The following is an 11,813-nucleotide window of genomic DNA, read 5'->3' on the forward strand; positions in this document are numbered from 1 at the left end:
CCTAAATTAATTTACTTATTCAGTGCCATATCAATCAAACTACCAATAATTTATTTTATAGAGCTAGAAAAAATAATATCAAAATTCATCTGGAAGAACGAAAGGTCCAGAACATCAAGGGAATTAATGAAAAGAAATGCTGGGGAAGGTGGCCTAGCCATACCAGATCTTAAATTGTATTACAAAGCAGCAATCATCAAAACTACTTGGTGCTGACTAAAAAATAAAAGGGTAGATCAATGGAATAGGTTAGGTACATGAGACACAGTGGTTAATCATTATGGCAATCTGCTGTCTGATAAACCCAAAGACCCTAACTTCTGGGATAAGAACTCACTGTTTGACAAAAATTGCTGGGAAAACTGGAAAATAGTATGGCAAAAATTGGGCACAGACCAACATCTGACACCTTTTAACAGAATACAGTCCAAATGGATACACAACACGATCTTGGTATAAAGGCTGATACTATAAACAAATTAGGGGAGCAAGGAATAGTGATCTGTCAGACTTAAGGAGAATGGAGGAATTTATGACCAAACAAGTGATAGAGAACATTATGAAATACAAAATGGATAATTTTGATTATGTTAAACTGAAAAGTTTTTGTACAAACAAAGTCAATGCAACCAAAATCAGGAGGGAAGCAGAAAACTAGGAAAGAATTTTTACAGGAGCAGCTAGGTGGTGCAGTGAGTAGAGCACCAGCCCTGGAGTCAGGAGGACCTGAGTTCAAATCCAGCCTCAGACATTTGACACACTTACTAGCTGTGTGAGCTTGGGCAAGTCACTTAACCCCAATTGCCCTGCCTTCCACCCTCAAAAAAAAAAAATCTTATACCTACAGTCTCTGATAAAGGCCTCATTTCTAAAAAATATGGAGAACTGAGTCAAATTTACAACAATACAAGTCATTCCCCAATTGATAAATGGTCAAAGGATATGAACAGGCAGTTTTCAGAGGAAGAAATTAAAGCTATCTACAGTCATGTAAAAAAATGCTCAAAATCACTATTGATTAGAGAGATGCAAATCAAAACAACTCTGAAGTACCACATCACACCCATCAGATTGGCTAACATGACAAAAGAGGAAAATGATAAACGTTGGAGAAGAGGTGGGAAAATTGGAACACTAATTCATTATTGGTGGAGTTGTGAGCCAACTCAACCATTCTGGAGAGCAATTTGGAACTATGCCCAAAGGGCTATAAAAATGTGCATACCCTTTGATCCAGCAATATCACTTCTAGGGCTGTATCCCAAAGAGATCATAAAAATGGGAAAAGGACCACATGTACAAAAATATTTATAGCAGCTGTCTTTATGGTGGCCAAGAACTGGAAATTGAGGGAATGCCCAACAACTGGGGAATGCCTGAACGAGTTGTGGTATATGAATGTAATGGAATGCTACTGTGCTATAAAAAATGATGAACAGGTGTTTCAACAAATCGGCTAACAACTGCTGTGGGGGTATAAAACCAACAACGCCTAGCACACAGAACACTGCAAGCCCAGGTTCTTTTGATTTGCTTTACTAAGGAAAGCAACATTAAGGGGTTAACAATCTTACTTTAATCCAACATACAAATATCATCCACTCAGCTCAGGGGGAAAAGCCAGCACCCTGAGCTTCAGAGCAAATACAAACAGAGCAAATAAACACAAATCAACAGACAGATTTCTGTCTGACAAAATCACAATATACAGTTACTAGAGAAGCATCAACATCAAAGCCGGGGAGCTAATAACAACGGCTGGCCTAGAGTCACGCACCACTCCTGCAGTGGCTCAGAGCTCCAAAAGAGAAAGCCAACCTCTCTGTTTATATATCTTGCTCAGGGTCAAAGGTGAGTCACACATGCAACTCATTCACGTGACCTAAAATCGTCACAAAAATGTGACTTAAACCCACATGATCTAAAAGCCTCTGATGTCACAAACATGTCACTCAAACCCATGTAAACCAGGCTTTCCCTTGAGGCAAGGAGGTTATCAAGGACTCCTAATTTAATCAAGAAAACAAAGGCCAAACTCTTCAAGGGCACTTGGTTGAATAAGTGCTAAGAGCCCATCTTGATTCCCAATACAACTGGCAGACTTCAGAAAAACCTGGGAAGAATTATATGAACCGATGCTGAGTGAAGTGAACAGAACCAGGAGAACATTGTACACAGTAGCAGCCACAGTGTGTGATTACTGATTTTGATAGACTTAGCCCTTCTCAGCAATGTAAGAACATAAAACAATTCTAAAGGACTCATGATGGAAAACACCATCCACATCCAGAAAAAGAACTATGGAGTCAGAATGCAGAGCAAAGCAGACTATTTTCTTTTTTGTTTTGTTTGTTTTTTCGTTCTCATGGTTTCTCCCATTCATTATAATTCTTCTATGCAACATGACTAACGTGAAAATATGTTTAATAGGAATGTATGTGTAGAGTCCATATCAAATTGCATGCTGTCTCGGGGAGGTAGAAGGAGGGAGGGGGTGAAAATTTAAAACTTATGGAAGTGAATGTTGAAAACTAAAAAGAAAACTAATAAATCAGGGGTAAGGAGGATAAAGAGAAGGCAAAAGTACAGAAATGTTCACGTTGTTGCTACCTTCCTTTGCTTTGAAGAGAACCAATGACATCACATGGTGATGTCTTGACTCATGCATGAATTGGATTTAAGTGAGATGGAGTTGCACAAAGTCATCAGCCTCACTCTCTCTTCCAGAGTCAGTGACATAGCCCCCATAGCTGCCTTTCAGCTGAAGTAAAAAAGGCAAGGGTAGTAATCATGATCTCAGATAAAGCAAAAGCAAAAATAGACTTAATTAAAAGAGATAATCAGGAAAACTAGACTATGTTAAAAGGTACCATAGGCTAGGACGTAATATCAAAAAATTTTACAGCAATTTTCTCTGATAAAGGCCTCATTTCTCAAATATATACTGAGTATAGAATTGGGTCAAATTTATAAAAATAGAAAACATTCCCCAACTGGTAAGTGGTCAAAGAATATAAGCACACAGTTTTCAGAAGAAATCAAAGCTATCTAAAGTTTCATGAAAAAAATGTCTAATCCACTCAGCAGTTTCCCTTTCTTAATCTTTACTTTTTTCTTAAAAGTTGATTCTTTTTTCTCTTTGTACCTAGACCAGCCAATTAAGTGTATTTATCTTCTTGTAAAAAAAAAATGTCTAAATCACTATTGATGGTAGCACCACACAACTATCAGAAATGACAAATGCTAGAGGGGATGAGGGAAAAATAGGTACACTAATAAACTGCTGGTGGAGTAGGAAAATGACCCAACCATTCTGAAGAACAATTTGAAACTAGGTCCAAAGGCTATAAACTGTGCCTATCCCTAGACCCAGAAATATCACTATTAGGTCTGTATTCCAAAGAGATCAAACAAAAAGGAAAAGGATCTATACGTATAAAAATATTCATAGCAGCTCTTTTTGCGGTAGCAAAGAATTGGAAATCAACGAGATGCTCATCAGTTGGGGAATAATTGAACAAGCTGTGGCATATGATTCAGAAATGATCAGGAGGGGGGGTTCAGACAGAGACAGAAAGACCTAAATGAACTGATACAAAGTAAAGTGAGAAGAACTGATCAATACAGTGATCCAAAACAATTCCAAAGGACTCATGGTGAAAAAATGCTATCCATGTCCAAAGAAAAAACTAATGAAGTAAGTGCAAATTGGAGTATAATTTTCTCACTTTATCTTTCTTGCTCTTTTTGCAACATGGCTAATACGGAAATGTTTTGTATAATGTCACATGTGTAACTGATATCATATTGCTTACCTTCTCAGTGGGTGGAGGAGGGATGGGAAGTAGACAGAATTTAGAACTCTACATTTAAAAAAAAATGCCAAAAATAAATAAATTAAAATATTAAAAAAAGAACTTAAAATATAAAATCACATTCAATTTTAATCAGGTTTTAAAAAAGAGATACTTACCACCTGCTAAAAGAAGACAACGAGTGTTGGGGAAGAATAAAAAGATGCACAGGGTTGGTTGGACCTGGTTAACATGACCAGTGGGCCTTGTACACTGCAGATACTTTGTTAAATGAGCAATGATCAGGTTGAACCCCGCTTCCATGAACAGAGGGACTTTTAGCATAATTTTTGAGATATAATGAAATTGTGCGACTTTTCTGATATCTGTTGCTTTTATTCTATATATTTCCCTTTACTTAGGAGCACTAAAATCATTGGAAATGGTTACTAATTCCAAGACTGGAGGAAAGGATTGTGAAGGAGCCAGAAGTCTATTTCCCATTATGCATCGGGCCAAGGAAAAGAAAACGCCAAGTTGGAAGTATTGGGTTATGACAGGAGGAAGGCTATTCCTTGGGGATCAAGGGAGAAAAGTTAATAGGAGCCAGTCAATGCTAACCAGTATGTCCTGTGCCCAAACAGTCCCCACCCCCACTCCAGCCCCAAAGAATGTGGACTCACCGAACAGATGCTGACATTATCACCCTGGTGTACACAGCTTAGGCACAGAAATCTCTCTGGCGGGCTGAGATATACAAGTAGCCAAGAGAAGGCCAGCAACAGCTCACAACTACCATGAGTGCCAACTTCAGGAAGCTGGTAAAAATGTCGTCTCCCATAGCCATGGCAGCACAGTACCCACTTTACAAAACGGATCTGGCCCTCTGAAAGGAGTAAATGAGAATACAAACTCAAGTTAGACTAATCAGGGGGATACTCTCCAGCATATTCTCTTTCTTCCCTTACTAAAACCCTAAGCCTCTGAGAGAACAGTCTCCTCACCATTTCACTATGCAGCATATATACCCCAACTTCAGTGTTTCTACTTAGCCCTACCTGCTGTCTAAATCTGGCCCATCTCTTTTAAAAAGTCTTCTCTGGCCTATCAGACTTAAAGTGGTCATTTTCTTCTCTGAAATCCTAAAGTGCTCAGAATCTTAAATCCTCATCTGGGATTTTGTACTTATCACACCCAGCCTTGTAGAATTCTTTATCTTTTTAATATAAAAGGCATCCATCTACCCCTAACCTATGAGCTCCCTGGCGGCAGGATCTAAATCTGTTCCTTCCTTTTTAAAATCTTATAATGTGGTGATTCTGGAATCATCAGATTGAAAGGGACTTCAAAAATGATCTGGGGCAACTATGGCACAGCAGATAAAGTGCTAAGCCTCGAGTCAGAAAGACCTGAGTTCAAAACGGGCCTCAAACACTTACTAGCTTCATGACCCTAGGCAAGTCACTTACCCTCTGTCTGTCTCAGTTTCTTCAACAATAAAATGGAGATCATAATAGCATTTACCTCTCAGGGTTGCTATGAGAATTAAATGAGAAAAGATTTGTAAAGTACTTAAAAAATGAAAGCAAAACTGTGCATAATAGAGACCTAGTTTCACATACAGGCCTCTTCTATTCTACCATGAATATGGCAATACTCATTTAATTTGGTGTTTAAGTTCAGAATAAAGATAAATATTTTTTTAAAAAGCAAGGTAGTTACAAGGGCTGAAGGAGACAATATTTGTAAAGGATTTTGTAAATATAAAGTGTTATATATGAGATGAGTTATTAGTAAAAACAAAGGAAAGAAATGTAAGAAAAATGTTAAGTTTTCAATGCAAGGTTTCTTTTTTTTTTTTCATTTAATTTGATTTAAGTATTGCTATCAAAGTGCTGATTACACACTAGGTTCCAAAATCTCTAAATTAGTTATCTACTCTACCCAAATTTACTGAATAAAAGTTCAGTTCTCTGCTTTATGTAACTTCCATAGGCCTGTCTTTATTTTACAAATGGGTTAAAATAAAAATCTAGCAGTTCTTGAAAAAAAAAATTTGTACTTAGCATAATGCCTAACATATAGTAGGCATTTAACACTTATTTCCTTCCTTCCAACCTGGACCTGAGCAAGAATTTCCTCTAACAAATGTTATCCAACTTTTGTCTAAAGACCTTCAGTAAAGAAGAACCCATCACTCACCTAGAAAGCCCATTCTATATTGTTGGGAAAGTCACCAACCCCAAATTTTCTTCTTCACACCTTCAACCATTGCTCCTAGTTCTGTACTCTGCAAAAGGAGAAAAAGTCTCATCCCTCTTCCATCTGACAGTCCTTTAAATATCTGAAAACATCTATCATTTTCCCCTTAAGTCTTCTCTTTTCCATAAACATCCCAGTCCTTCAACTCGTCCTCATGTAGCATGATTTCAAGGCCCTTCACTACCCTAGTAAGCCTCCTCTCCAGTTTATCCTTTACATTCCTCATACTGAACATAACATTTTAGACGTGATCTGACCAAGGCAGAACAAAACTATCACCTCCCTAATACTGAACACTATAATGGACACCTTAATATAGACTAAGATCCATTACCATTTTTTGGCTACCACCATCTGCTGACTCCACCTCTGCACACCCACTATATCCTTTGGAATTGCCATTTTCATTTTGGACCTCTTTTTTTCAAACTCCTTCCACCTATTTGTACTTACAGAGACATGGCTCCCTTCCTGGCCCCCAATCCCCCAGAAAATACAGCATCCCTGACCATCTTCTCCAGCACAAGCTTTATCTCTTCCCAAAACCCTGTCATATTTGTCAAAAAGGGAAACAAGAATACTTCTTGTTCTCCACTTTAACTTCTATTTTCTCCTTTTGTCACTGTCAATCAGATACTTCTCTTCCTTTTCACCCAATACAAATCACAGTGATTATAGTCTACCAGTTCCCAAGTCATTCTCCCTCCTTTCTCAAAAAATTAAGTACCAGCTCCCTGTCTTCCTCACCTCCCCAATTCCTGCCCTTTAACATTCATCTAGATCCTCTCTCAAATACCCTATGTTCCCGGTCCCTCAATCCTCTCAAATCCCACAACTTTTCTTCCATTCCACCTCAACTGTGCACAGGAATCACACCCTGAATTTCATCATTATCTAATCAAAAATGATGCCGTTCCTTCATCTTAGCTAAAGCACCTATTTTTCCATCTTTCCCTATGCCTTACCCTCCTATTCTTGGTCCACATCATGGCTCCCAATTCCTCCACTCCTCAATATTTCCTTAGGCCATTATTCCTGCTCTGATCTCAGGAATCTCACTTCCTAATCTTGTCCCTATAGTTAACCAAGTTCACCTTCTCACTCTCCTCTACTTTTGAATTACCATTCATTCTTTGCCAAGTTCCAACACTGGACTATTCTCACCATTCACTTCCTCCCTCCCTACTCACCTGATGCTGAATGGAGTTGGAAGAAGTCACAAAACAAAGTTAACTAAGAATTACAAATTTGTGACATATCCAAGCTAACTTCAACTGGACTCTCACCCTGTGGCAAATCAATTCTTTTATTCAATTCCCTATCTCTCTTACCACAGAAACTATCCCCAGCCTTCTCTTTTCTCCTCAGACTTCCCACTCCTTTCCATTTCTCCACCCTCTCAGCTGAAAGTCTTGCTTTACTTTAACTGAGTAAACTAAAGCTATTTGAGCTCTTCTCTTCTTTTTATCTCAACCCCCTTTATATCTCCTATCATCTCTTTTCCTCCAGTTAGATAATATGATCTGCCTTCTGGTCAAGGTCAACTCTTTTACATGTGCCTATCCCTTCCTAATGTGCCTATCTGATCCCTTCCCATCTTCTCCAGCAGATTGATCCCTCAATCATTTTCCCTTCTCTCATCTTCAACCTCTTACTGGCTCCTTCTCAACTGCCTTCCAATATGCCCTAGTCTCCACATCCTTTATTAGTCCATAGGCCCCTCAAGCTATTACCCTATACATCTCTCCTTTCTTACTCTAGCTTCTAGAAAAAGTTACATTCCCTCCTTGCTTTCACTTCTCTCACTTAATCCTCAAACCTTTCTATCTGGCTTTTGATCTCATCACTCAACTGAAACTGTTCTATGTATGTCTAGCAATTAGCACAGCATAAATGACAATAATGCATGATGATGATGATGATGATGATGATCTCCAAAATTACTAGTTAAAATCTCTGAATTGCCAAATTTGATGGGGGTTTTTCTCAGACTTTATCCTTCTTGAACTTCTGGATAAATTCAACACTGTTGACCACTACCTCCTCCTGGATACTGTCTCTAAGTTTTCATAACACTGCTCTCCCCTAGTTCTCCTATCTGCCTGACTGAGCCTTCTCAGTTTTCCTACCTAACTGAGCCTTCCTGGTCACCTTTTCTGGATTAATAAATTATAATAATAGCTGATATTAGCATAACACTATGTGCCAGGCACTGTGCTAAGTGCTTTACAATTATTATCTCATTGGATCCTCACAATAAGCCCAAGAAGTAGGTGCTATTATTTTCCTTATTTTTCAGATAAGGAAATTTGGGCAAAGCAAGGTTAAGTGACTTGCCCAGGAGCACAAAGATAATGCCTAAGCACAGATTTCAACTCAGGTCTTCCAGACACCAGGCACAGAGTTCTACCACTGTGCCATCCTGCTCTACACAATTTCTATGTACTCTACACAATTTCCAAAGTCCTAATTCCTCCTGCTCAATTAAGTCTAGTGGCTTCCTATTGCCTTTGCAATCAAAAATAAATTTTCTAGCTCATTTCAGAGGAGCCCGTTCTTCTTGCAAGATACAGTTGAAGTATCACGTTCAACAGTAATGAAGTCTTTTCTGGTCCTCCTTCAAACACTAGTGCCATCCCTTCCTACTACCTTGCACTTAACTACCTTATATTTATTTTGTATTTATTCTGTATATACTTATGTTATCCCTCTTTATAAAATGTAAACTCTTGAGAGTATTTGTATCACAGCAATACCACTTCTGGGGTTGTATCCCAAAGAAATCACACAAGCAGGAAAAGGACCCACATGTACAAAAATGTTTATAGCGGCTCTTTTTGTGGTAGCTAAGAATTGGAAATCAAAGGGATGCCCATCAGTTGGGGAATGGCTGAACAAGCTGTGGTATATGAAGGTAACGGAGTGCTACATTGTGCTGTAAGAAATGGGGATGAAACGGACTTCATAACAACCTGGAAAAACCTACACGATATAATGCTGAGTGAGCGGAGCAGAGCCAGGAGAACATTATACACAACCACAGATATATGGATTCTGTGAGGACCCACCCTGAGAGACTTCACTCTTCTCAGCAACACAAAGACAACTCCAAAGGTCTCACAATGGAGAATGCTATCTACATACAGAGAAAGAACTATGAAGTATGAATGCAGATTGAGGCACACTTCATGCTAGCCTTTTTTTCCCTTTTTTTTTTCTTTTTCTCTCTTTTGTTTTTGGGTTGGTTTTTTTTTTTTGGTCCTGTTTCTTCTTTCTCATGATTCATTTCATGGGTCATAATTCTTCTCCACAACTTGATTAGTGTGTAAATTAATTCAATGCGAAGTTATACCTGGAAGCTATATGGGATTCCATGCCCTCTTGGGAAGGGAGGGGGGAGGGAGGGAAGAAAATCTGGAACTCAAAATTATGTAGAACCGAATGTTGTAAAATAAAAATAAAAAATAAAATAAAATAAATACTATTTCATAAACTCTAAAAAAAAAAAGAGAGAGAGAGAGAGAGAGTATTTGCATCATTCAGCACCTAGCACAGTGCCTGGCACATGAGGAGGTGCATGGTAAATGCTTGTTGATGGACTGTTGAATAATTTATAAAATACTGGACTTGCATTCCAATATAAGTTCCATATGCATACACACACGTACCATCTTGTACTACTGAAACTGATTTTTCTAAAAACTCAAACGTAAGACTTTTTAATTAAACATTCTTCCTTGTTTATCTTCCCTACACTGCGAGTTCTCTGATGTAGAGGAGGACGAGAGTTCCAAGGGGAGAAGTGAATTGGCTTAGATCTGCTCAGTTCCTCCTGGTTTAATGATGACTAGGAAAAGAGGACAGGTAGCAGAGGGCGGTGACTTCAGATGAAGTTCAAAAATGGATTAGGGGAAGCAGCAGCAGGAAAAGGCCGTGGGGTTGTTACTTACTCAGGGCATCAGGAGGATCCCTAAGGGCCACAATACCTTCCTGATGAAGGAGCCAGAGGAGAGAGAAAAGCAGAGACCAAAGCTCCGCGACCTAGAAGAAGAGACTCGGTCGGAGGAACGCCTGGGGGTACTGCCCCCCGCCCTGCCCATTCCCCCAGGTGCGTAGCCCCTAGGCCCTCTCGGCACCCGCCTCCTCTCACCGCCTCGGGGAGGTCGAACTTAGCCTTTCGGAAGGTCTCAGGGCTGGGTCCTCCGCGTAATGCTCGGCTCAACGCCGAGATAGCTTTGGGTAGGGCTCCAGGGCCCAAGTTTTCCCGCGGGCGCCGACCCAGCCGCCCCATCCAGAACCACCAAGTTGCCCGCCGTTTCTTCCGCAATCATCGTGCCCAATCACAGCATCCCTCTTTCTTTCCCCCAATCACCGACCCTAGGTGAAAACTTTGTCCCCGCCCCTGACTCTGCGAACCAATCACAGCCACAGATTCTCCAGGGGCCTTACTACTAGTTTAGGAGCAGTTTTGGAAGGTGTTGGAGAAAGGTCTTGCGGCAGGAACGGTCCCTGGGTCTTAGAACGGACCAAGCGTGAGCTACCCTGACTCAGCACTATGGTCAAACACCATAGAGTCTTCCCAAGTCTTTTGGAGCTCTGCTCAAACCAACTTCCTTGTATTTAACAACTTGTGGCACTAGGTGGCGCAGTGGATGAAGTCAGGACCTCAGACACAATGGCTTGTGTGACCCTGGGCTTAAACTGATTCAGTTTCCTCATCTGTAAAATGGAGAGGATAATAATAACACCTACATCGAAATGTTGTTGTCAAAGTTAAATGAGACAGTAATTGTAAAGCACTTAGCACAGTGCCTGGCACTGTAAGTGCCAAATAAATGTGAGCTATAGATATAGATATATGTAATATTGTTAATGGATTGTTGAATAATTAATAAAATATATAACTATATAACATAATATATAAAATACAAAATGTTATATATAATATATACATAAACCTGTATTGTAAAATACTTGTTTAACCCTTGTCTCTCTCATTAGAATGTAAGTCCCTTTACTGTAGAGATTGTATCATTCTTTGTACTTATTGCCTGGCACATAATTGGTGTCTAATACTTATTGACTGTGATTGATTTATTCAAACCAATTCAATTCCATATATACTCATCCATCACTTCTTGGGGAAAAGATACTTTCCCCTCAAGGAACTTATAATCTACTAGTGGAGATTGGTTGGAAGAAAACATGTATATATGAGATGATTCACAGAGATCCAGGCAAAATCCCTTGAGAAATTCTATTTTGTTTTTTCCACAACAAAAATTTTTTATTATTAATATTAATTTATTTTTAACATTCTTTTTTTCAGTTCCAAATTCTCTTCCTCCCTCCAGACTCTTCTGCACCCATTGAGAAGTCAAGTAATATAATAACCATTGTACATGTGAAGCCAGGCAAAACATATTTCCATATTAGCAATGTTGCAAAAAAAATTGTAAAGAAACAAATATAAAGTGATAAAAGTATGCTTCAATCTGCACTCAGAGTTCATCAATTCTCTTTCTGAAGGTAGAGAACACTTTTCATCATGAGACCTTCAGAATTGTCACAGATCATTGTACCGATTAGAGTAGTCTTTCACAGTTGATCGTCATTAAAATATTGCTGTTACAAAAAAAATATTGCTGTTGTGTAGGATGGATTTTACAAATCCAAGAATTAAAACAGAGGCGTCTCAAGGTGAAAGTAGAAAGGAAAGTTTATTACGATCCCAGGAAAGGGCCACTCGGACACCGA

The 11,813-nt window shown here is 39.1% G+C and overlaps 1 protein-coding gene across 1 annotated transcript in view; it reads right to left on the bottom strand.

Moving 5' to 3' along the window:
* The window catches only part of TEDC1 (tubulin epsilon and delta complex 1), a 118,932-nt gene extending 108,575 nt beyond the window's left edge, over positions 1-10,357 (bottom strand). Inside the window, exons 1-4 of the mRNA XM_036753140.1 lie at positions 10,207-10,357; positions 10,007-10,097; positions 4,478-4,680; positions 3,816-3,863 (exon numbers count right to left, since the gene is read on the bottom strand). Of these exons, the coding sequence (XP_036609035.1) occupies positions 3,816-3,863; positions 4,478-4,680; positions 10,007-10,097; positions 10,207-10,347 (483 nt within the window). The 5' untranslated portion in view covers positions 10,348-10,357. The remainder of the gene's footprint in view (positions 1-3,815; positions 3,864-4,477; positions 4,681-10,006; positions 10,098-10,206) is intronic.
* Positions 10,358-11,813: the final 1,456 nt, after the last annotated feature.

The sequence above is a fragment of the Trichosurus vulpecula genome, chromosome 3 (genome assembly GCF_011100635.1).
Source record: "Trichosurus vulpecula isolate mTriVul1 chromosome 3, mTriVul1.pri, whole genome shotgun sequence".
Classification (NCBI taxonomy): Eukaryota; Metazoa; Chordata; class Mammalia; order Diprotodontia; family Phalangeridae; genus Trichosurus; species Trichosurus vulpecula.